Source organism: Eremothecium sinecaudum, chromosome VIII (assembly GCF_001548555.1).
Source record: "Eremothecium sinecaudum strain ATCC 58844 chromosome VIII, complete sequence".
NCBI classification, from domain to species: Eukaryota; Fungi; Ascomycota; class Saccharomycetes; order Saccharomycetales; family Saccharomycetaceae; genus Eremothecium; species Eremothecium sinecaudum.
In genome coordinates, this window is record NC_030899.1 from 1062466 (window position 1) to 1087918 (window position 25453).

Consider the following 25453-nt stretch of genomic DNA (forward strand, 5'->3'; position numbering starts at 1 on the left):
CTGCTTTATCGATTGCTTTAATAAACACACTTCACATCTGGATGCTAACTTTTTGTTCTTAAATAAATATTTAAGAGTGATCAATAGCGGCTATTTTCTTTAATATGTGAAAACAGTACTGTGGGTTGGCTTACTAAACTCAAAAACATTTAAAACCAAGAAAAAAAAAACTTAACTATCTCTGTTACCCGGTCTATAGATAATTCCTTTGTGGTGAGAATGTCCGGGTGTTGAATTTTTTCACAACATGAATGACGTTAAATGTTGTATACGATGAGGTAGCCTAAACCAAAGAAATAAAGGCCACACCGGACTGTTGAGATATCCAAGTTGTGCTATTAGCTGTTTCGGTTAGTTATGAATGCGACTGGCAGCAAACCAGTATCCGCGGAATCTCTGCCAGGTAGCAAAAAACCAAAACCTAAGCGGGAACAAATAAATCCTCTAGATGTGACTGAATCCTTAGGGTATCAGACATATAGAAGGGGAATACGTAAGCCGTGGTCAAAGCAAGATGATGAGGTTTTACGTGGAGCTGTGAACAAGTGTTTGATTGAGCTTGGCTATCCAAATGGGATTAATTCCGTTACTTCGATTCATGAATCACAGATAGCCTGTAAGAAGATCCCATGGGAAAAAGTTGTGCTTAATTTCGATACTAGAATAAGGAAACCGAAGGATGTGCGGAAGCGGTGGACTAGTAGTTTGGATCCGAATTTAAAAAAGGGGAGATGGACGCCTGAGGAGGACATGTTTTTGTTGAGGTCATACGAAAAACACGGCCCGCAATGGCTTAAAATTTCAAACGAGCTCGCAGGCAGAACTGAAGATCAATGTGCGAAGCGATATATCGAAGTTTTGGACCCGAGCACGAAAGATCGGCTGCGAGAGTGGACCCTGGAAGAAGACCTGGCCCTTATCAGTAAAGTTAAAGTGTATGGTACGAAATGGAGACAAATTTCCTCAGAAATGGAGTCGCGGCCTAGTCTGACATGTAGGAACAGATGGAGAAAGATTATAACGATGGTTATGCGCTCTAAAGCTCCTGAGGCTATAACGCGAGCTGTAGAAAGTGGTGGCCTTAGTTCTCCTGGGAAACTTCAGGGAACCCTGGGTACGTCTTCTGATGAAATTGCAAATCCTAATGCAAGTGGGAATCTTGTAGGAGATAAAACATGTTCTTCGGGCTCCACTTTATTGGGCTATTCGGAAACTGCTCAGAACTCTGCTTCTCCGCGGAATAATGTGGCGAACAATTCTCCTAACTCCGTGAATTATGAACACCTGTCTTCGACGAGAAGTGTGACGCCGATTCTCGCTCATCCGCAAGCGTCGCCGATCACACAATCATTGCAGATAGATTTTGGAGACGGCATAGACAGTAACAAGGATGCAGTTGCTGAGGGTTCTATTACCGCACCGGGCCCTCGTCTTTCGCGCGAGACACAGTACCCAGGATCCTCTCCACAAATCTTACTCAAACCATCGGCATATAGTGTCTCTGCAGCTACTCCAACGATCGCAACTACTTTAAATTCCCATGTACCAATCTCATCAACTATAGACAAATTAAACCCCGATGCAGGTATACCCATAATAGCAGATGTAAGTGATGTTGCTATTAATAATGTAACTCCCCATCCCCAGCCAATGTCGACCGTCAGAGAATGGAAATACGGTTTAGAAAATCATGAGGGCTTGTCAGTGGGTGGTGGTTCGATTTCAACCGAGGCCTTGGTACACGAGCTCGTAGAGCAGTCTAAGAAATATGGGCTTTCCATTAACATATATCAACACGTTCATAACCACTACGTTATTGGAAATCAGCATCATAACTTGAGGAAGATAAATGAGACATCTTCCTTAGGTATTTACAACTTTGAAGAAAATAATATATCGCCATTTGGGTTGAATAATGGTTTTACTCAGGACCCAAAGTACGATAGAGTGAATTTACAAGGCAATCATAGTATGAGCACAGCTAGTCAGGTCTACATTGATGGTAAAAATACTTCCCCAGCGTACTCCCAACATGCAGGGGTTATGACTAGCGATTCATATACTTCGCCGGGCCATGATCTGCCGGATATTGGTCCACAGAGAATGACGCATTTTAAATCTTTGCCATCAAATGTTAAGCTGCAGCTAGGCTCCAGTGCACACGCAAGGTACGAACCAGATTTATCAGGTAAAGACCCCTACAACCGTAGTAACAAGAAAAAGCGTCCCAGAAACCATACAAGTAACGAACTGCAAAATATCTCCTCTTTATTATCGCATGGAGGTGTAAATGTTCCACCATATCAAAAGCACCATGTCCCAAAGAATGAGGAAGAGTGTAATTCGGTGTTGACAAGTTCGGCATCGGAAGATGGCACGTCTTCCATTGTAGAAGAAGAAGGTCCTGATTTCTGGGAAACATTACGACAATTAGGCTCTGTGCCAATTAGTGAAGACGCTACTTGTTCAGCTAAGTATAGTATACAGCAAGCGGCACCGTTACCATCATCGGCCGGTAGAAGTCTCACTAACACGATAGATATGACTGTGAACGAGGACAATCAACTTAAAAACAATACCAATGATGATGAATTTAACTTAGTGATGAATGAATGCATTCACAGAGGGTTGCCATTCAACCCTAGCTAATATAGTCGCCAGGGACGAATAATTCAATGGGATATCCGGATATACCCAATTATTAAAAGTGCTATAATTCATGTAAGTTGTAACTGTACACATTTTAAGGATAAAAAATAGATACCCTAGTATATATCTGTTGTGCGATAACTTTGAATTAACGTCAAAGCATTAACACACCCAATCACTGTTTCTTATCTTCTCTTGAAGTAACTTGAAGAGCCACAAGTGGCAACTGCATAATCAAAAACAGAATCTCCCATATTCAAAAGTTTATTCGTATATTCTTTTACTGGACCGTCCCCTAAATAGTCAGTTTTAAGTGTCAATCCGGTATTTCTCTTTATGCCTGCTAGACATGTAGATACAAGCACTACATCAATGGAAAAATGAATAACTTTACCAAACTGCAGATATGTCGTTAGTTAAAGAGATTTCTTTTTAAAGTCTCTTGCAAATTATCATACCAATGCCATTATGGTGTTTTAGAATGGTGAATACTACAAATTATTTCAATAGCAGGTTTTTTTGTGCTGCCTCCCAAGTCGCTTGATATTGCGAGGGAACTTTTGAGATAAAAATATCAAAAAATTCCCTTCGTAATTATTGGTGAAGCTCTTAGCTGCACACCCAAAAGGAAATAAAAATACCCTCGCTGGATCAATATGTTAAGTAGAAGTTTTGCAGGTATAGGTAAGACTGCAAGGCTACGGTTACCTGTTAGCAGGCCGCTTTGCCGCTTTATGTCAACAGAGCCGGAAATTGTACTGAAGGATAAATCACGGCCTATGAGGATCGAGAGAGAGCTGCCTGATATAAATAAAGGTAAACTTCAAAGAAGACTGGGCTTTGTGGGGTTTTTAGTTACTATTGGTGTTAGTTTTCTGGCTATTGTCAATTATGAGAAGACTCAGTCACCAATTGTTACTAACTCTCTTTACCAACTAAGGCGGTCGCCAGCTACACGAGATTTATTGGGTGATCATGTCGATTTTGATGGGTTAGTACCTTGGGTATATGGTCAGTTGAATCAAGTTGCGGGAAATATCAATATCAAATTCTACGTGAAAGGATCTAAAGGCGTTACAGGTGTTGTCACACTTGTTGCTAGCAGAGAAAGTAAACTTGAGAGCTTCATGATCCATGAATGGTGCCTGACAGTCGGCGATACCAAAGTGGACCTCTTAGAGGAAGGCGGTGCTTTATAAAGGTGTAACTAAACATCGTTCAAACACAATAACTCTTGTATATATTTAGAAAGTGTGTCTTAAATATATATTCAATGATGTTCTTTCATACCATAGAAATACAGTAACTGAAATGTAATACAAGACTAACGCCACATATATTTTCATTAAAGACTTATATAGGTGATCCCAAGTTATACGTCCATAAATGCATTTTATCATGATTCCCAACTCTTCGCTAACTTTGTACTTTAGGCCGTAACATATCAATAAACTCACGCTTGCTCCTGGAATAGTTCGTGAACTCATTTTCATACTGATCTTCCTCCATTATTTCGCTGTTGTTGGTCATCTGATAATTGCTATTCAGAATATAAGTATCATTTCTGTCAACACTATGATTGCAGTCTTCGTTAGAAGAGTCCGCTCTCAATAATTTGTTCAAAGACGACGTTGATGGAGCACCAGACATCAGCGGAGAAGGAGTGGTAGTAAAAGGAAAGGTGCATTTTAGCTGCGGTACGGATTGTTTGTGCTTCGGATATGAACCAAAATCGTGCGTCTGTAATGACTTGATTAAAGTTTCATTGCTAGTACGGCTAGCTCTATCGGAACACATCATATCTGAAGCACCAAACATCCCGCTATTATCAGCAGTGATAATAGGAACCATTTGCTCCATGAGACTCGAAGTTTTGTGAGCATCGAAAGATAAAATTGAGCTACCAGCAAGGCTATCGTCTTCAGCTCTATTGATATGCTGGTTAGACATCGAGTTGTTAAACCTCCGCCTGTATGCAGGGATGAAATACTTACTAGTTCCTCTTCCCACTGAGGCACTTGCAGATTTCATGTGATAACCCGCAGAATCCGGTGTCCCCCGCAGCTCCTCGTTAGATGTTGAGCCCCCTGACGTACTTGATCTCAGTTTCTCTGAGCCAAATCCGAAGTCTTTAAGCTTCCCATTATAATCCATCCGTTCCTTCAACTCTATTTCATTCTTCAAGTACTTATAGTCTCCCGTGCAAAGTATTTCACTGTCGCGTTGAATAAATCCACCGATCCCATCCTCGTCCTCTTTCCTCAATCTCAGTTGCGCTCTACGCCACAAGATTCCCAGAATCAACGCGCTGATCACAGTGGGTAACCCAATCGCGCAAACCACTGCAACAATCGTTGTCTCAACCATATTACCCTGTTATATACTACAGACACACACACACACACACTCACAGACTATTGTACACTCTGTATCTGTAGATCTCGCCCGCAATATTGTAGAAGTTTTTTAAAAATATATCGCAACAGGAATATTTAGGCTCGCTCCATAGAAAGATCCCTTTGTGATGCACCGCCTCTTTCGTAGTGCTTATGTCTGTGATTTTAAGCTGTTACAGCACGGCTGGTCCTGATGTGATGAGAGATAAATAAATTATCTTCTGCGCAATATTTGGTCACATGATCGGTTTAAAAAATTGCGCTTCGCCGATGATGCCGATTTTAGGAAGGGTGGTGCATTAAGGGTCCAGACCATACGTAACTTTAAAGCAGTGCTATTATTAATCCATTCTGGAAAGATTAGGATTAACAACAATGCTCTATTACTATAAAGTACAAAACACTATATACTGCGTACATAAAGGTACTACAGTTTTTGTGCTACGATTGTTTGAATTAGGACGTGCTCTATCATATCTTTTTAATGTCTGATAACAATTCTTGCGTTCTTGATAATAAATCATCCTCCATCTCTCTTGGCTTACTCCTGCAGTTGCTCCTGGGGGATTCGTTCTTGCGATCTCGTAGATTTCTATTTTCATGTTGACGTAAATCTCGAAGCTTTCTAATTAAGCGATCAACTGCGTCATGGTCATATGGCTCATTGGATAATGAGGATGGATTATCAAAGGAACCCTGAGCATGAGCATGGGCGGATGCCGCTTCCGACAGTTCCTGCTTGCGCTTTTCGTAGACGCGATGTAGTTCTTCGCGTTCGATATTTTCCTTGTTGGCCTTTTTGAACAATAACATAAAATCTATAAATTTCTTGAAGAAGGTGTTGCGACTTGTTACCTTGCTGGCATTTTCACCCCAGTAAATCATCAGCTTGTCAAAATCGCCAATTGTGAGGGTACATTGGTCTTTCAAAAGGTCGGCCTTTTGTCTTGCTTGGGCGACTTTTGATTGGGTCAGCGTGAGAAACTGGTCTTTGGGATGGAATTTAGAAGAGTCTGAGAGTCTTCCTACTGTTAATAGGTTTTCCAAATTTATTATCTTTTCATAGAATTCTTCGGCTTCCTGCTGCACATGTTGGACTACTATGTTAGATACGTCAGAGATTTTCTCTAAACTCTCCACGAAGTCATGCACAGAAGGATACTTTGTGCGAACAATGCGCTCGATGACGTGTATGAACGAGATGTTGTTGTCTTTGCTTGACTTGGTGAATGCTAGTTTGTTTAGTGAGCTCAATTGGATACCAAGTGCTGGCTTCTGGTTCATATAATTACCAATTTCAATAATAATGAAAAATAGCTCTTTTAATTTGGTTGAATTTTGGATGGCTTTTGTTGCATCATCAATCCTTTGCAATTTGAACAAAATATCGTAATAGTCCCTTTCAAAAGAGGACATGGTACGGAGATAACTAGACCTTGTGGGCCAATATGCACGTAAATTAAAGAATAGCTCCAAAAATATCCGGTCTGAGCGCTCTAAAGTATTTGGATCCTTTTCTGGTAACTCATTGGTAGCGAAATTGGTGCCATATGGTGAGAACATCCTTTGCACGCTCTGTGTGATATTATTAACTTCCTCTTTGCAGAAGAATTCAATTACGCTATAATTAGACATGACTTCTGTATCACATGCTAAAACCTTCTCAACCAATTCCTCCACGGAATAATGTGCGAAAATGTGAAGATTAATTGCAATTTCCTGAGCCAATTCCCGTGAAAGTAAGGATACTTTGTTGGTGTTTGGTTTTTGAAATCGCGATTTCATATTCGTGACTACTGGGGTGACCGGTTTGACTTCAAATAACTCTTCGATCTCTTTGAAGATACCAAAGTCCGCCAATTCGCTGCTTTTAGAAATTCGCCATTTTTTGTCGCACCATACTGTCTCTTTAATGTCATCTATTTTATCCCAGTGTATTTGTCTTAATTTGACCACTTTTTGATGCGGTTCATCAAGAGCTGATGGTTGTGGCGGTGGTGGTGGTGGACTATTAGTTAATTCATTTGGATTCAATTGGCCAAAAATTGATAAAGGCGGTGGTGGTGCTGGTGGAGAAAGAGAAGAAAGTGGCGAGAGTGGTGACGGAGACAGCATATTTGAAGTTTTATTTAGAGATGGAGGCAACGGGGGAGGTGGTGGAGGTGGTGATAGCGTCGATGGAAACGCTACAGAATTTGGTGATTGTTCGGACGCTATATTCAATAATGAAGTGGGCAATGGAGGAGGAGGAGGGGGCGGAGGGGGAGGAGGGGGAGGTAGTACTGTTTTAGCTGAACTCGCGGACTTGGAAGAAGCTTCTTTCAAAAGAAGATTTGGTAAGGGGGGAGGCGGAGGAGGCAGTGACAGGGGCGTCATGCATGATAGAGTCTTTTCGACAGATGTGGTAGTTTTTGAAAGGGTACCAGTCGTAGTTTTGCAATCCACAGATGTGCGTATTATAGGGTCCACTGAAGTAGTAGTTCCGGGTAGTTCATTTTTAGGGTTATGCGTTTTAATGACATTCGAAGATAATGTTGGTACAGGTGAAATTGCTAAGGGCATGTCGGGCACATTCGTCATGAATTGCTGCTGTTGTAATGCTATTTTATTAACATCTTCATTTCCATCCTTTGCCGTTGTGTAGATTACATTCTCAGCCTGGGAATTTTCATTTTCTGAGCCAATTAAAGCATCAGGGTCACTTAGACTTCTCCTGGCAACACTTCCTGGCAGTTGAGGTAATTTTGATACCCGTTTGCTGACACTGAATGATGGAACGCGCCCAATACTTGTATGGGGTAAGCCATTACCATTTTTCAATGTAGCAAATAATGAAATAGCATTATTTGCAAACCGCTTCTCTTTTTCCTTGTTACTTAACTCACGTTCGTATCTAAGACGCTCGTTTTTCCTTTGTTTCTCTATTTCCTCCAATTTCTCTTCCAATTCTGTAATATAATCGATTTTTTTTGATAAAGGCCGAACAGTAAACTGCTGCTCATCTGATAGTACATTCTTAGTGATTTGTTTTTGGTGTTCAAGCTTCCTGATCTTAGCCTTCATTGCTTCCATCATTGACTTCATATTCTCTAGCTCGTTTATTGCTCTCTTGTGAATTTGCTTCGATTGCAAGCTGTCCATTAATTCATTTAATGTGACTTTCAGAGAAGAATCTAATACGCTGTCTCCATGTGCAGATGCAGTAAGGTAATGGAATAAAGCCTCAAAAACCTGAAGAAGTTTCACAGACTCATCGGATGTCCTTGAAGTAATAGCCCTTCTTAGCGAACCCATCACATGATTCATTGACGTTTCTAACGGAGTGCCCTGTGTTAAGGTAACTATTGTATTCATCTGTGTTTCAAACGAAACTTCCAGAATACTGTTCTTTTCGACCACACTTTCAGCATTAATATCTTCCTCTCGACTTTGATATTTAGTAATTTCATCTAGTAATATCTCAGAATTAAACTTTTCACCGGAGCTTACAATGCGATGGAATATTTTATGAATGCCGGCATCTTTCAGCATTGCTAACATGTTCGTTTTCTCGCTATTAGAGCTTAAGCCTTGGATGCTCGAGTTTATAAGAAACATGGTAGATACGCAATAGTCTATTACAAATTGATGTGGTTGCTCCATATTCAGCTCAGGATGGTACCAAGTTGACTCATCAGTTATTGTATTTTCAACTGCTTTAAGCCAAGTAGAATAAAAGCTCTCTAACTCTCGACATATTTTTGTGCTACCCTTGTATGTAAGTACTAACAAAATTTCTGTTGCTAGTAACCTTGTTCTGGCATGGGCGTTCAAATCTGACATATATTTGCATAGTAATTTAATTACTTCTAGGTTGTCGAGCACCGCATCACGTCCTGCTTCTTGGGCAATTAACGCCTTGTAACACCTAAGGTATATATATTCTGTTTCTGCACTCGCAGAGGTGGCATAGGTATGAAGCTGCAAAAGGCCCCCTCGAGAAATAAACCCCAAACAGTTTTTCCGCAAGTGTAGAAACCTCTCTAATTGCTGCAAGTCATCAAAGGAGTTACCTACAGGCGTCCTCTCATCCTTGTCGCGAGGTACTTGATTTATGGCAGCGTTTTCTGAAGGGTGGTTGTTACGTACCTTACTTTCTCTGCTTATTAGCGCGCCGTACTTGCAACAGACCAGGTCCCATTTTTCCTGCGTGGATATATCGATAGCTATGTTTCTTTTACTGTTCTTCACATGCAAATAATTTTTAAGCAACTCGTTAAAATAAAAGTCTACAACATTTTTTGCAGGTGTTAGATCCTTCCTGAAACTAGCTACTGGAACGTACTCACTATTTTCTTTCTCGTTAACACAACTGAAATCAGTAGCCCTGTCTGACAAGTTCGGCTGACTGATAGGTCGTACCTTTATTAATAATTCTGAATCTAGAATAGCTCCAATTATCATCTTGTCATCTGGAGCAAAAGTAGCTCTCTTACACTCCAAACATCCTCCGCTAGTAGTAAAATCTATCCCATCACCGGCTGATTTTGTACCCATGAAGATTTTAGATGACGATATGCATTCCTCAGTAGACATGTAGCGCCTTCTTATTCCGTTCACCTGATCGGATCTCCTTCGTGTATCGAGCCAATTTGCTTAGTTTGTCACAAATACTGTTAAATCCGCTCTTAGTTGGAATCTCTTTTTGAGTTAACATTTTAAAATCTTGGACGTCGCTAATAGTGTCAGCTAAAATCATGAACTGTCCGGCGCTGACACAGGCGCACATTGTTCCTTGTCCTAAACCCGGACCAAAATGGCTCGGTTATGTAATTCTTAACGTGCATTCGCAAAAAATAAGAGGTGTACAGGTAAATCATATTAATAATGGTTGGGGTAATAAATGTCATGGTATTTATAACTATCGCCGTTAATGTGGTCATATCCTCTGGGTTTAATTCTTTGGTCCCAAACCTGTGCTACCTATAAAACAGGGCAATATCAGCACTTAGCAAGCGATTGTGCAGATTAAAGGTCCAAGGAGTAATTCAAATTCGAGGAATAACAACTATGGCAAACAGATTGAACAGCATAAGTGATCACTTGCAAGGTGGGTCACGTGGGTTAGTGCAAGCCACTTCACCAGATGATGTCGTGATAGTAGCTGCGTACAGATCACCAATTGCTAAAGGTTTTAAGGGTGCCTTCAATGAACTTACGAGTGAGGAAATCTTGTATGAGTTTTTAGTGGGATTCTTCGATAAAGTTAAAATTGATAAGCACCTCATTCAAGAGGTTTCATGTGGTAATGTGTTGAATGCTGCTGCTGGTGCGACTGAGCATAGGGCAGCTTGTTTGGCAGCAGGTATTCCGTATCAAGCTGCTTTTGTTGCTTTGAACAGACAGTGTTCTTCTGGTTTGACCGCTGTAAACGATATTGCTAACAAGATCCAAGTGGGGCAAATTGATGTTGGTTTGGCACTAGGTGTTGAATCTATGACTAAAAACTATAAGAAAGTAACTTTTTCAGATGTTTCTCCTAATATCAAGAAGGATATTGAGGGAGGCAAGTGCTTCATTCCAATGGGGTTCACTAACGAAAAGGTTGCTGCTGCTTATAGTATCCCAAGATCTGTGCAGGATGAATTTGCTGCAAACTCATACCAAAAAGCGGAAAAGGCAAGAGCCAGCGGGCTATTTAATGACGAAATTATACCTATAAAAACCAAGGACGGGTCTATTGCCACATTTGATGACGGTCCACGTGAGGGTGTTACGGCTAAAGATTTGTCCAAGTTGAAACCAGCTTTCAAACAGACTGGTGTCACTACCGCAGGTAATGCTTCCCAGATTTCAGATGGTGCTGCAGGTGTTCTATTAGCTAGACGTTCAGTGGCTGAAAAGTTGGGATTACCAATTGTTGGTAAGTACTTGGGATTCCAAGCTGTTGGTGTTCCACCAGAAATCATGGGTGTTGGCCCTGCCTATGCAATTCCTGCTGTGTTGAAGCAAGTAGGGTTGACTGTAGAAGATATTGATGTTTTTGAAATTAACGAAGCATTTGCTGCACAAGCTCTGTACTGTGTTGAAAAATTAAAGATTGACAAGAGTAAGGTGAACCCTCGTGGTGGAGCTATCGCTCTTGGTCACCCATTGGGTTGCACAGGTGCAAGGCAAGTAGCAACTATTCTCCGTGAGTTGAAAAAGGGTCAGCTAGGCTGTGTCAGTATGTGCATTGGTACAGGTATGGGAGCTGCCGCTGTGTTTGTTAAGGAATGATTTGCTTTACAATTCCGAGTGATCGATGTCTGCGTCCATTATCTGAACTATACAGTAACTCATTATTACCTCAATGATGTGTATGCTATCCTATTATGGTCCAATTTAATGTAGTTGAATATAAGTATGCAGTTACCATATTCACAACTCTAATGAACATATGTCAATAGCTACTGCCCCTGTTAAATCATCTGAATTATTGGTAAATACTATATAACAGTTAAATATATCTAAAACATACATTGTAGGTATTAAACGATATTAAGCACGTGCTCTTCTCTTCTCTTTGTGTTCCTTCTTCATCTCGTACAGATATCAAGTACCAGGCAACATGGCCGAGCGGTTAAGGCGAAAGATTAGAAATCTTTTGGGCTATGCCCGCGCAGGTTCGAGTCCTGCTGTTGTCGTCATCCGCGATAGTTTAATGGTTAGAATTCGCGCTTGTCGCGTGCGAGATCGGGGTTCAATTCCCCGTCGCGGAGTTTTTTTTTAGATTAATGAAACAATTCGGACAAGTGTCAGCGTATCAAAATGATTTGTTTTGCCGACCTGCGTTAGGGCGGTAAAGGCGGTAAGGGCGGTAGGGGCAGATATGCTAACACCTAAGCTTACCAGGAAAATCGGTATGTTTCAATATATTTTTATAGTACATAGCCACTGTAATCTGATATGTTAGGTACCCATCGTCTGCTAATAGTACTTTTGTCTTGGATCGGTTATCACGTGTGGAGATATTATGATATGAAACAATCTAGTAGTCTTAATTAATATATAATCACCAAGCAATCTAGTAGTCTCAATTAATATATATACTTGCCAAGCAATCCATTTGCTTTAGTACTTAGTTTTTAGTTCCAAAGTTATTACTTTGAAATTGAGTCACTAACTAATCTTTTCTTCAATTCTGTCGAGTTTTCATATCACGTCATAGAACTTTTAACTTTAATTAAGTCACTCTACCGAGACAATAGTGCTCTTTTTCTTCCCACAAAAAGCATCCAAAATATTTGAAATCATAATAATGGTATGGGGAGGTTATGCATTCTACGATCTACCAGGTTATTATTATGGGGACGATAGTTCCAAAAATTGGCTAATGTCTTTGGACATTTCAGTCTCCCCGCAAGGGTTGAAGATTGGCACTCCTAAGTTAGAGTTGCAGAAGGATGCTATGGCAGGGAAAAATGACAGCTGTTTTGACTACATATGGACTATGCTTAAATTGTTACTCAATTTCCTCGTCTTCTTTGCATGCATGGCTATTGTCATACCATTGTCATTTAAGATAAGCTGCATTGCGGTCACTCTGTATCGTCTCATCAAGCTATTATAATGATTTGTATGTAAAACTCCTTTGCGTATTCCAAAGGGACCTTATGCAATTTATTTCACCGTTGCATTAACTGGTGATATATTTAGACATTTAATAGATTAATTTAGTGAATGCTAGTTATTCCTTATGGGTAAACAGTAGTTGTAAGTTCAGTTCCAAGAAGTTACTGACTTAACTTAAATAAAAAGCAGCTTCTATGTGTATAAAACTGTGTCGAGCATTAGGTTGGTGAGCAGTGATATCTTTCGATTGAACTAACACAAATATATTAAAGGTATGTTTGATTACATAATTTACATTTACTTTTAAGATATTGAAGTGAAGTTTTAGATCGAAAAATACAACCAGTCCTAGGTGTTTTGTGGGATGCGATATTCAGCTAAAATTCGTCTTAAATATTCATGTTTAGAGGTCTTGGTTCCAACGCGTAGTACAAAAACTATGTTAAGATGGGCTCTAAATGAAGTGGTGCGATAATATATATAAAACTTTAAATCGTAATATAGATAGGGTTTATCTAGTAATGAGAATAGACAGCAAAAACAAGAAATAGCTAATTACTATACATTTACTTATAAATTAGACATCGCTTATCTTTGTAAAACCTATATGTAAATCATTTGACCGGAAATTATTACCTCAGAATAAGTCTTTATGCAGCAACCTTCCATAGCAGGGCGTGTGGTCTAGTGGTATGATTCTCGCTTTGGGTAGCGAAACCTGGTTAACCGGGTTAGCCGAGCATGTGAGAGGCCCTGGGTTCAATTCCCAGCTCGCCCCTATTTTTTGATTTTTTTTAGTTTTGTTATTCATTATCTTAAAGTAACTGATACCAAAACATATACCGTGAATATGATGCTTGATTAACTAGTAGTACTACAGATCAAAGTTAAATGGACATGTAGAATACACAATCTTTGCAATTTGCAAAAAAATTTACGGGTCGAAATTCGGCATGCATGTTTATAGACATGTACATAATTTTAAATCTGAAAAAATCAGGTTTTAGAGATATAGCCGAATTAAGAAAGTTCAAATATTTTTGCCTGAGGGTTAAACCGTGATGCTAGACATGCAAAGTTATTAAAAAATCAGGCACCGAAGGGTACATAATGTACCATTTACTTAATACACTTGTAACAAATAACGATTTCGTTATTACATATTTTGTACATTTAAATTTGAAAAGCATATGGATAAGTGTACTTAATATATAAAGCATGGGAATGCAAGTTATTTATTCTATTGATAAGGCCATTTCATGTATCAATCGGTTTCATAAATAAGGTATAGAAAAGTGAATGACATATTCTTATATTTGTACGTCCTTCTGTTTCATATTAGCTTGTCCACTTTAGATGACTCAATATTCAACTGTAGTCACTTTGTTTAAAAAATTCAACGCCTCCTTTACATAGTCCTTCGTCCGTAACGGTTTTCAATATAGTCATATGAATTCTGGTAAATGAATTAGTTCCCAGGTACATTGTGCTTCTTTAAGAAACGGAGCTCAATCCCAGTCTATCCAATCTGTGTTTACAAGTCTCTTAGTACCATTAGTTTTGTGCATGTTATTGAGCTTTTCAAAATCTTCATCAGACAAATCGAAGACCTTAATGTTCTCAATAATTCTATGCTGTTTTTTAGCCTTTGGTAATACTGGCAAACCTCTCTTAACATTATAATTTACCAAAACTTGGTTTGGGGTGACTTCATTCTTTTCTACAATTTCAGCTATGACAGGCTCTCTTTTAAAGGGATTTTTAGTCGAGCTAAATAGAAAAGTTTGCATAACAATGTTCTTCTCTTTGCAGTAGGAGGCTAATTCATCTTGTGGAAGTAAAGGATGGGATTCAACCATATTGACTGCAGGAACGACTTTAGTTTTAGGATCATCCAAAATCTTCTTCAATTTGTTTTTGGAGAAATTAGCGACGCCCACAGCCTTCGTCAAATTAGTCTCAGGTAATTTCTCAACTAGATGCCATACATCCAGGAAAGTCACCTCCTTGTCAGAAGTAGTATCTTCCTCCTTCTCAGGATATTGAGGGCTAGGAAAATAATTGTCGTCGCCTACATTGTCGCTGCGCTCAAAAACATTAGGACAATGAACCAAATATAGGTCAACATAGTCTAATCCTAAGCGTTTCAAAGAACTAGACAGAGCTAATTCTGGATTCTTAGCTTGAGAGCACCATAACTTTGTAATAACAAAAAAATCCTCTCTTGGCAATCCCGAATCTCTAATGGCTTTTCCAACAATTTCCTCATTACCATATATGGCAGCGGTATCGATACATCTGTAGCCATTTTCTATTGCAATTTTAATTGCTTCGTACACATTATGGCCACCCGGTATTGCAGTACCGAAACCAATCATTGGCATTTCTGCCCCAGTGTTAAGTTTTATAGTGTCTGTACAAATTTTAGTTGCAACCATGTTGAATTAAGTAGTTGATGATGATGCATTTCTGCTTTACAAAAGCGTTTTCTGTTTGACACAACAGAACTGAATTTATATACTTGAGAAAACTGGTCGAGATCATAGTTATTAGCACACTGCCTTGAAATAATAAAATGGTAAATTGTCCATGCCAATTTCATCAGTACTCGTAGTAAAAGGTTGCCGCTTATCGTACGCTTCTTTATTCATGATATCCGTATATATTAACCGTACACCTAATCGATTAGTGCTCGAAACTCGTTGGTTTTAACTAAAAAAAGTATACCTGCTACCTAATATTAATCATTCCTAAGGTTTGCCGGGAACTTAACATCGGGTTGGAGCTTGACAATGGACGGTAAGAACGGATTTGCGCAGGTTTGATGTAAAATTTTGTATAATCCTGTCTACCCGAATTTGTACGTCCTTAAGGACATAATTGAGTAGAGCCGACAGAATACCTATGCAGTGATCGTAAATAACCACCGAATGGGCGATGAACTGCCATTTTCACCTCAGAATAGTATTTAATATGGTACAATATACGTCCAATATAGGAAGTTATAATAAGTTATTGCTTCAATAGAATTGGCATATATTCCATCGATTGGCGTCTGTATTATATAAATTGTGCTTCTCCATGAATTCAAGAGAAATCTCTAACAGTGTTGAATTATATATTTAGTATAATACTGGTCTATGTAATAAAATCCGCCTAATAGAGTACAAATAATTGACCACTAGTAAAAAACCCACCTATTTCCGCGTCTGATGATAAATTACGTCCATGGCTGTGGAGTAAACTGCTAAATTCAGTAATATATTTGAAGGTTAAGAGGGAAACAAGGGTGAGAAATATGTTATACATTGACCCTTGTTTGCAAGAAGTTCTCTTCCTTATCTGCGATATCTATGGTTTTATACGCTTATATATTAAGCGTCTATGACATTCAAAGTTCATTTTAGTTCCAAAACACTAACAAAAATGAAATTTACAAAAGCTTCTCTAACTGTTTTTCTCACCGCATTTTTCTTAACAGGCGCAGCTGCACAGGATCAGAACTGTCCTCCCGATAAATTCTGCGGAAAGCCTTGCACCTCAGACTCTCAGTGCGGTGGTACTTGCTTCGAGTGCAACAAATACGAAACGTGGCACGTCTGCCAACCTGCTGGCGGATGGTGAGCAATTCTGTTTCCGCTGAACATGCGAAGACATTTTTATATATATATAATTTTTATATATGGCACTCGTAATAAATAAATACCGCTAATTACACACTGCGAGAAAGAACGCGTCACAATGTATTACATAAGCAATCAGGACTTCTTCTGCCCAGTGCAGTGAGATCATAGTTGCTTTGAAAGATGTTGTTGAATTAGCCACAATTGAAATTGACGAGTATGGAAATATGACCTCTGGTTTAGAGATCGGTACCTGGCCTTCCAACATAGAGCAAGAGGCCCCGAATACAATGAAATAGGCGAGCTTCAATTGAATTGACTATTAGATTCAATCTGCTGGCTTAGGATAGTGTAGTTACCCTGATGCTTTAAATTTCCCATAATTTATATTTTTGTTGATATTGCATGTCATTATTATTCAATAATTACTTTATTATAAAAGATAACTCCATTCTAATAATTAAAGATAGCCCAGTCGGTGCTATTCCACAAAGAATAGTGAATAGAAGATATAACTTTCCAATATTCTAAGCATTATTGAATAAAGTTATCTATTTATAAATTTTTTTCATTTTTTATATTATTTTTTGTATCTACGTAACAATATTAGCTTATATCCCAATATAATAATAATTCTGCTAATTTTTACGGATGTACCGGCCAAAAAAGCACTGGAGTTTGTGTTTGTGTAATTTCTAGTTACTATACTTGTAATAGACACAGCATATCAATTAAATAGTTGATCTCGTTATCATTCGATAGGGGAGCTCACAGCTCTTCATTCTCGAAAGATAAATCTCATCTAGAACATATCTCGAAGTGCTAATATCTGAATCATAGTGAAAGTGATACTATTTTATTAATATTATGTATTAATAGGGATATTATAATTATTAGCGTATAATAATAGTATGTAAATATTATAGTGATCCTATTATCACCGTAACGTTAATATATCATTGTTATATCTATATTTATAACAACCTTGAAAGTAGATAGGATGTGAGAGTGAGCTACAAATATATTTCACAAATGAATTCCACTGAATACAGACAGAACTGTAGCTCTTTATCCCAGATGTTTAGAGACAAGCTCCATATGTAAATACAAGTGTTTTTTACTATCTATATCATTTATCGCGGATAAAACTACAGTATTTTCTGAGCAGATGGTGTGATTTATGTACTTAGGCTGTTTTAGTGTTAATAAAATTCATCTAATTAGGTTACTAGGTTACAGTTGTTGCTGCAGCACATAAGTTTACCTGCTTGGTGACTCGTCACGTAATGAAAATTACATGACTATTAAACCTATGCCCGTAACACGTAGCTATCAGATTTACAAATTTTCTTAAGATTACAGTTGGGTTTCTAGTAATTGTTCTTCGACTTCGTTCCTGAATTTTTGAGTATTCGAGCTAAATGCGCTGGTCAAATTTTTTGGCTCGTTGTAAATCTGATAATGCTAGTTGAAGAGCTATGCGCGGTAATAAGACGGTAGAAAAATATAGATTACATGTACATGTGATATACCATAATAGTGACCATTCAGTAATGATTCATTGATTGATGAACAAGAGCAATATTAACTTATTATTAAAAAACTTAGCTCTTACGTGCTTGCAATCAAACTGTATTATGTATACTAAGACCGCATGCTGTTGAAAGCCGCATGCAGAAAGAATAAGAGCAACGCAACAAGTCCAGAAAAGAGCTAAAATAAAATCAAGATCCAAGGAACAGCGTAGATTTTATCGCCGCATGATGAAAGATCAACGCAACAGGTGGAGGTAACAGCTAAAATAAAATCAAGATTCAAGGAACAGCGTAGATATTATCGCCGCACAACCCCTATTGCATAGATGGAACGCTTTTGGATGTATAGTTTCCCTCAAATAAATAACAGATATGCATAACCAGTAGAAATACAGTGAAGTAGTGACTTACGTGTAATCCCAGGTCCATGATCAAAGCTTAAAAACATATATGTAGTGTTTAGATGAAGGCACCACTAACAAACCATTGGCTCTTATTAGATCCCAGTCAAAATTCAAAGGCACACAGAGATTATCTGGATCGCGCTTAAAGATCTTTGGATCCCATTCGGAGTTAGCTGCCGCTGCAAACTCCTACACATAATGCATTGTTCTCTGGAAGTGATATTCGTATATGAACTCATGATGCAATAAGTCGCGCGTACACGCTTCTTATACATCATCAATATTGAATAAATCGAGAAAGGGACCACTAAACAGTGACTAAAATAAAAAATACTCATATAGATCTTTTTGGTTAAATTTCTGATTGCAACGGTAATTGGCGTTAATTCGCCCGTTCAATAAACATTGAATGCCACACTTCTCTTGTTAGCTGTACAACGGTTAAACGAGAAAGTAAGACTCTCAACTCATGTTATTGTAGATTTAGTTACATGTCAGTGGTCAGAACCTTGGTTTGGGCTACATAAATAATTGTTTTTGCAATTATGTTAGTCCCTCTAATCGGTTGTAAGTTATCTGTAACATCACCAACAAGTTTCACTAATCTTTCATCTAGGAAATGGTCTCTTTGAAGAAAAAGTTCCTAAAATCCGACAAGGTAAATATCCAATATGAGGATGCATACAATGATGAGAAGGTAAATATCCAAGATGAAGATGCATACAACGACGACAAGGTAGTGAGTGCCAGTTCAGAGATTGAAAGTATTCAACTAAAAGACGTCTTACCGGATTATGATGGTAAAAGTTTTTGGCAGGTGCCACATCTTAGAAGATTGACATTAGTTATTTTCATTATATCAATTGCATCAACAAATAATGGCTACGATGGTAGTTTATTCAATGGTTTGTTTGCCGAAGATAAATTCATGAATGTTATCGGTAATGTCCGTGGAGTTGTTCAAGGTGCTTTGAGTAGCGGGTATCCATGTGGCGCATTTATAGCTTCATTTTTCGTCTCGTACTTTTTAGACAAAAAAGGCAGAAAATGGTGCATTGTAGCAGGAAATCTTACAATGCTGTTTGGTATTATATTGCAAACTTGCTCAGGAGCTTGGATCGCACCACCAGATGAAATGCCCGGGTACACTAAGAGAGATGTATTTGGCATGATGTTATGTGCCAGAGTTTTCTGTGGCATTGGAGTTGTGTTCTTAGCAATAGCCTCTCCCGCATTGATATCAGAGTTGTCGTACCCAACATACAGGACCTTTTGCACCTCAATGTTTAACACCTACTGGTTTTTGGGTGCAATTTTCTCATCTTGGTGTGTTTATTTGCTAAGAAATACAAAGAGTCATTGGAGTTGGAGATTGCCTACCTTATTGCAAGGCATATTCCCTATAATACAGCTGGCTCTAACTGCTTTTATCCCAGAATCACCTAGATTTCTAGTGGGACAGGGTAAGATTGAAGAAGCACGTGCGCTGCTTTTATATCACCACGCTGGCAACAATGAAGAAGTAGGAGGCGCCCTTGTGGATTATGAATTGACCGAAATTCAACTTGCAATTGAGCAAGAAAGATATTTTGCACAATCCAGCTCGTACTTTGATTTTGTCAGAACAATTCCAAACAAAAAGAGATTATGGACTCTAATCTGGATGGCCATTGTGATGCAATTATCTGGTGTCGGTCTAGTGAGTTTCTACATGGGTAAGGTCTTGGATACGCTTGGTTACAGAAAAGAAGATGAAAAATTGCTTTACAATGCAATTATATCTTTCTATAACTTTGGTACTGCAACTTTTCTATCATTGTGCGTTGTAAGTAGATTTAGAAGAAGATCCGTGCTGCTCACAGCAATTGCGGGCATGCTTTTGTCTTTCATTGTTTGGACAGTCCTCGCTGGTGTCGGGAATGCCACCGATTTTAGAAACAAATCATTGGGGACTGCAGTTTTGGTCATAATCTATGTTTTCTCTTTCTTCTCCAACATGGGTACGTGTGGCTTCCCACATTTGTATGTTACTGAGATACTGCCATTTTCCTTGAGAGCCAAAGGAATGAATATTTTCTGTATTTCACAGACTATTGTAACATTGTTTAACGGTTTTGTCAATCCATTAGCAATAGAAGCAATTGGTTGGAAATATTACATCTGTTATGTGTGCATTGGTATCGTTAATCTAACAGTTGTTTATTTCACTTTTGTAGAAACATCGGGCAGAACTTTGGAAGAAGTTGCTGAAGTTTTTGGCGACGGTCAAACCTCCAAAATAACAATGAAAGGGGGTGTAATCAATGTTATTGGACATGAAAAGAAACCAGAGTCGTTGTATAAGTCAAATGTATAGCAGTCATGCTGCAGTTCATCGTTATGATTAGATTAGTACTAAGTACCTGTTATAAGTATTCATTTTTAAAGTATAGAAATTTAAAAAATCTGATTATATTAGTAATTTTATTTGGTTTCAGACGTAAATCTCGGACCCAAATTCTCAGATTTTTCCAAGAAAAAAATCCAAGAAATTTATTTATAGTGTAAGATGATTCTAATTATATACAGAATTTGATATGAATCATTAATTGGGCACGGTTTTCTAAGGGTGGACTCCTAGACAAACGTATTGAGTATCTACAAAACTATGTCATTTCAAATATCCTGATTAACACTACTTAAAGTTAATTACTAAAGAAAAAAAATCTGGAGCATTGGCATCTCAAATCATAAATATGATTAGTAAGTTTAAAGCTATGTTTAGTTCAAACCAAACACATTAGAGGGTTCATTGGTAAAATTTTTTTGTCAAATTACTAATGCTAATTACGTCGTTTTACTTATTGGAAAAGCCGCTCTTCATCAATTGCTTCAGGACTTAATATAAATACTGGCCAACCTGTGAGAATAATGTTGGAAGTTAACAAGAAAGAAATCATCTAAGAATAATAGAAGTCTAAGAATACGAATTGAACAAAATGGTTGAAATTAAAAACAGTACAGAAGTTTTAACATTGAACACTGGCGCTAAGATTCCAGTGATTGGCTTGGGAACTTTCCAGGCAAAAGATGATGACCTCTACAAGGCTGTTTTGCATGCATTGAAAAACGGCTACAGGCATATCGACACCGCTGCGATCTACTCAAACGAGCAGGAAGTTGGCAGAGCCATTAAGGATTCAGGAGTGCCAAGAGAGGAATTGTTCATTACTACTAAGTTGTGGGTCACACAATATAGAAACCCAGAGAGAGCTTTGAACGGGTCTTTGAGACGCTTGGGGTTGGATTATGTTGACCTATTTTTGCTTCATTTTCCACATCCACACAAGGAATTCGACTTGGATGGAGATAAATTAGATATTGTTGCGGCTTTCTCCAACCCCGTTGTTTGGGACGAAGACTGGAGTTTCGTGGATACCTGGCGTCTTGCTCAAAAGCTGCCAGAGACTGGTAAGGCAAGAGCTGTTGGTGTCTCAAACTTTGACGTTCCTAACTTGCAGAAGCTTTTGGCCGACCCTGAACTAAAAGTGGTTCCTGCTGTAAATCAAATTGAAGTCACTCCATTCCTTCCAAGAGATGATGTGGTAGACTTTTGTAAGAGCAAGAACATTTTGGTTGAAGCGTACTCTCCATTGGGTTCTACTGGTGCTCCTGTTGCTAAAGAACCAGAGGTCCTTGAGATTGCTGAAAAGTACGGAGTTTCTCCAGTGCAAGTTTTGATCAACTATCCCATCAACAGAGGCCTTATTGTGCTACCAAAATCAATCACTCATGAAAGAATTGATGCCAACCTTAAGACGTTTAAAATAGAAAGTGAAGATATGGAAAAACTCAACAGCATCCATAAGAGAACTGGTTTAAAGAGTTCTTACGATTCCGCATGGATGACCAAAGATTAAGCCGCATGTGATTCTCGTGAGAATATTCCGGGCTTTTAATTGATGAAAGTACCTAAGATTTCTAAGAGTGGTACCTTTGTATAAATCAGAAATCTTGTTTTCGTCCGGATTGTATTTACCCTTCGCTGTTCTTATCCCGGCCTTTGTTATTTATTAAAACAATGTAAAAAGTGCATGTTCATGTTTAAATTTAAATCAAAATAGCTTTGGTAATAACCAAACATGCATATACGCGATATTCTAGTGTTATTTTATATATCGCTTATAATCCAAATTTAAGAATAACGTTGGTTTCTCGCTTGTTGAATTTCGTATCTCTATGGTTCATATATAAGTACCCCACAATGTCAGTGTTGGTTCGTTACATTACACGTATTCAGATAAGTGACAGTGGTAGCGTAAGTTAGCCCATTAGCAATAAAATTGCGATGCGCTAGGTTTTTATCACATATTTCCTATGATAATTTACTGGTACTAGTTCTCCTGGATGAGCATACTTAGAGCACTCGGACTGCTCTCATGTCCATTGGCACTAGTCGATTTTCGTAGGCACGCTGAGATCATATTCATCACAGCAGCAACGCCAACTGTAGAGGACAACGAGTAACATATCCAGCAGACACCGCAAGGTAGTAGTAATATTGTTATCATATTACAGAAATAGAAACTAGAGGATAGTTATTATTATATTAAATTCAGCTTAAATATTTTACCTTAAGGATTGTATTTGATAATTAAATTATGCATTATATGACAGGCACGAGAAGAGAATCGTTTATTATGCCCACCCATATTACTAGATTTTGGATTTCATGTTATTTTCTCTGTCAATGTTCTCCAACTTCTGGTTTTGACAATTTGCATCCCACTACTTTCTGAAGAAGTTGATTACGCCTGTAGAAGAACAAGCTATCAGTTTCAAGCTAGATGCTTCACTTTACATAAGTATGTCTGAGTCTCTTATATTGAGAGATAAAAGATATATTTATTTCTCAAATATTTAGATGTATATAGTTAGCTAAAGAAAGCACCTCCATATTAAATATGAATTGTACATTTCGTAAACCTTGGGCATAATTTTTATGTGTAAATCAATAGGGTACTCAAATTATAAAAGAATAGTCAGTTAGCCCGTTAGGGAAAGTCTGGGTAAGGGTAATCGTCAGGTAAAGTTATAGGGCGAAGAGATGCTAGCATTTTATATTTCGTATCGGTTAATTGGTTGTTTGGAGCATAAGAAGACTGTCTATCAAGAAGACATATTTTCTGTCTTTATAAATGTTTTGCTCGTGTAAGGGTTGCAGGGATTGACCACTTACATTAAATCTCATATACGTGATACCTTTGAGATAAATATAAAAGTTAGTGTTCAGTAGTATCCTTAGCTATCTTTTCTAATTTCCAGTAGTGTGTCAGCCTATAGGACCTGCACCTTGGTAAAATATAAAACAATCAGTACTCTTCAGGCCGATCGAATTTTCAGGCCGATCGAATTCTTCAGGCCGATCGGTACTCTTCATGTAGATCGGTACTCTTGAGATCAATCGGTTTTAGGATAGAAGTTCTCTTTGTGTTTTATTAAGCATGCGAGTTATTCTGAAAATTGATTCTAGCTGAGGAATGGATGCTGAAATGATACTACTATGCAACTAGGCGATGCTCATGTATCTGCAGATGTGCCTGAAATAAACATACGGTGTGTAGCATGCTCTGTTGAGCCATTCCTATTTCCGTCGAATTTCTGACTATTCCGTACCATTCAATACAATGGATAGATCTGATGTTCCGGCTGAGAGTAGGTTGATGCTTACTGCCGGTACGGAATTTTCTTGCGGCTATGAGATCTTGAAGGAGGGGAGTGGAGAGGACAGATGTTAGCATTCTAGCAAAGCACAGCCATATCGCATATTACAGCTAACTGAGCTTTATGATTGTTTACCTCATAGAATCACAAAGGAATCAACCCAATAGCTCCAATAGTTAAAGTGTGATAAGCGAGTGTTTCCACTGGGCCGATAAAGGAAGTGCACTATCAAAGTTCCTTTACACACTTTAAAGAGGTCCTGGTGACGTAACTAAAATCAAGCACAAAGTTGCTTAGTAGACTATTTGCCCTTCAGCCCCAGAGTAGGATTTCATATTGAGTATTTAGAAAAAAATCATAATGTGGATGGAATTGGGTCTTATGCGACACTGTTAGGAGACAAACATTCCCCATCTAGTCCCTCGTAGCGATTAAAGTAGGCTTGTGACCGGAAGGGGTTATTAACTGCCAACTGGTTCCAGGGCACTTTACCGTGCATGTCATTGCCGTAGCGAATTTTCGGCGTAACACAGTATTTCTCTTTCCTGTTTCCCACCATGTACTGTCCAACCGCATAGCAGCACTCATGGTTTGCATTGCAATCAAGCATAGCGTTTGCTAGGTCTTTATTACCCCAGTCATAGGTTAGCCCTATCCACTCCACTTTCATACCACTTGGAAAAGATTGCCCGCACCAGCTCGGCTTATTCACCGCACAACATGGGTCATTAGGCCCACAGTTAAGTCCCACACCGCTTAACCTCATTACCGGTTCTTCAATAATCGAGCCAGCCAAGTTATCGGTTGCTTCTGCCACGCGTTGCACGAGCTCTTCTGGAAGCATCGCAGATGGTGCAATTGCTACGTGTTCGCCCAAATCAGTATTAAATACTACGAAGGATTTGTTCTCAGCGACCTCAGCGCTGCTTCGTTTAACGGTTGGGCCGTCCGCTCCTACTATCATTTCTGAAATAAATCCAGCGTCAATAAACCGTAGATTGAGAGGCGATGTACTTCTCATTACTCCAGGGATAACGCTGACGGGCAGAGATTGGCGTTCGATCAAGTATCTGCTTGAAACCCACTCCACCGTTGGTCCGGCGGACAGCATACGGGCTTTGAGATGACCTCTTTCCTGACCTCTGGCCCGACCGCTGCGAATCTCCCTCGCTATCATCATTAAGCCCATGAACAGCATTCCTCCTATACAGGTCGTCAAGCTTATTGCAGAAGGTGCGAAATAAGATGCGCCACATCCCATAATGGTCACAGCGTTCCAGCCAGCCTCAAAGCTTCCATATACTGCAAGCGGCCCGTGGTGATCCGTATTTTGCCAATCGCGTCTCATAATGGCGTCTGGCTTGGCTGGCGGTTGGGCTTTACGTCATTGGTTATGTTGTCACCTGGCTATGGTACTTATAAACTGGCGACCTAATATGTCGCTTATATAGCACTTGAATTACCTAAGTTGTACGCAGCCATAGGTGTCGGGAACAAGACAATCGCCGAATATATTTTTTAAATCATATGGCACTCAATTGCTGACGAGA

General features: G+C 38.8%; 9 protein-coding genes and 3 non-coding genes across 12 annotated transcripts, besides 1 other annotated feature; 8 read left to right on the forward strand and 4 right to left on the reverse strand.

The window, feature by feature from the left end:
- Positions 1 to 357: 357 nt before the first annotated feature.
- On the forward strand, positions 358 to 2649 carry BAS1 (Bas1p; the record flags this gene model as incomplete). The annotated part of the gene is made up of 1 exon (XM_018134526.1): positions 358 to 2649. The coding sequence occupies one exon, from the start codon at positions 358 to 360 to the stop codon at positions 2647 to 2649; it is 2292 nt and encodes a 763-aa protein (XP_017990015.1).
- Positions 2650 to 2834: 185 nt separating this feature from the next.
- On the reverse strand, positions 2835 to 3116 carry ATG44 (mitofissin; the record flags this gene model as incomplete). Its single annotated transcript, XM_018134527.1, has 2 exons — positions 2835 to 3047; positions 3108 to 3116. The coding sequence occupies 2 exons, from the start codon at positions 3114 to 3116 to the stop codon at positions 2835 to 2837; spliced, it is 222 nt and encodes a 73-aa protein (XP_017990016.1).
- A 189-nt stretch (positions 3117 to 3305) lies between these two features.
- On the forward strand, positions 3306 to 3848 carry COA1 (Coa1p; the record flags this gene model as incomplete). The annotated part of the gene is made up of 1 exon (XM_018134528.1): positions 3306 to 3848. The coding sequence occupies one exon, from the start codon at positions 3306 to 3308 to the stop codon at positions 3846 to 3848; it is 543 nt and encodes a 180-aa protein (XP_017990017.1).
- A 217-nt stretch (positions 3849 to 4065) lies between these two features.
- AIM20 (Aim20p) lies at positions 4066 to 5016 on the reverse strand (the record flags this gene model as incomplete). Its single annotated transcript, XM_018134529.1, has 1 exon — positions 4066 to 5016. One exon carries the CDS (start codon positions 5014 to 5016, stop codon positions 4066 to 4068), a length of 951 nt encoding a protein of 316 aa, XP_017990018.1.
- Positions 5017 to 5516: 500 nt separating this feature from the next.
- BNR1 (formin BNR1) lies at positions 5517 to 9620 on the reverse strand (the record flags this gene model as incomplete). Its single annotated transcript, XM_018134530.1, has 1 exon — positions 5517 to 9620. One exon carries the CDS (start codon positions 9618 to 9620, stop codon positions 5517 to 5519), a length of 4104 nt encoding a protein of 1367 aa, XP_017990019.1.
- A 474-nt stretch (positions 9621 to 10094) lies between these two features.
- On the forward strand, positions 10095 to 11303 carry POT1 (acetyl-CoA C-acyltransferase; the record flags this gene model as incomplete). Its single annotated transcript, XM_018134531.1, has 1 exon — positions 10095 to 11303. The coding sequence occupies one exon, from the start codon at positions 10095 to 10097 to the stop codon at positions 11301 to 11303; it is 1209 nt and encodes a 402-aa protein (XP_017990020.1).
- Positions 11304 to 11628: 325 nt separating this feature from the next.
- On the forward strand, positions 11629 to 11710 carry AW171_hschr85097. Its single transcript has one exon. It is a non-coding gene; the product is annotated as a tRNA-Ser (tRNA).
- Positions 11711 to 11713: 3 nt separating this feature from the next.
- Positions 11714 to 11785, forward strand: AW171_hschr85098. The gene has a single exon. It is a non-coding gene; the product is annotated as a tRNA-Asp (tRNA).
- Positions 11786 to 13311: 1526 nt separating this feature from the next.
- Positions 13312 to 13416, forward strand: AW171_hschr85099. Its single transcript has 2 exons — positions 13312 to 13347; positions 13381 to 13416. It is a non-coding gene; the product is annotated as a tRNA-Pro (tRNA).
- A 730-nt stretch (positions 13417 to 14146) lies between these two features.
- AW171_hschr85100 (HHR256Cp) lies at positions 14147 to 15076 on the reverse strand (the record flags this gene model as incomplete). Its single annotated transcript, XM_018134532.1, has 1 exon — positions 14147 to 15076. The coding sequence occupies one exon, from the start codon at positions 15074 to 15076 to the stop codon at positions 14147 to 14149; it is 930 nt and encodes a 309-aa protein (XP_017990021.1).
- Positions 15077 to 18819: 3743 nt separating this feature from the next.
- On the forward strand, positions 18820 to 20556 carry AW171_hschr85101 (HHR257Wp; the record flags this gene model as incomplete). Its single annotated transcript, XM_018134533.1, has 1 exon — positions 18820 to 20556. The coding sequence occupies one exon, from the start codon at positions 18820 to 18822 to the stop codon at positions 20554 to 20556; it is 1737 nt and encodes a 578-aa protein (XP_017990022.1).
- A 622-nt stretch (positions 20557 to 21178) lies between these two features.
- On the forward strand, positions 21179 to 22099 carry AW171_hschr85102 (HHR258Wp; the record flags this gene model as incomplete). Its single annotated transcript, XM_018134534.1, has 1 exon — positions 21179 to 22099. The coding sequence occupies one exon, from the start codon at positions 21179 to 21181 to the stop codon at positions 22097 to 22099; it is 921 nt and encodes a 306-aa protein (XP_017990023.1).
- Positions 22100 to 23986: 1887 nt separating this feature from the next.
- Positions 23987 to 25453: part of a telomere (Subtelomeric repeat; similar sequence found at 12 out of 14 telomeres in Holleya sinecauda) that runs on past the window's edge.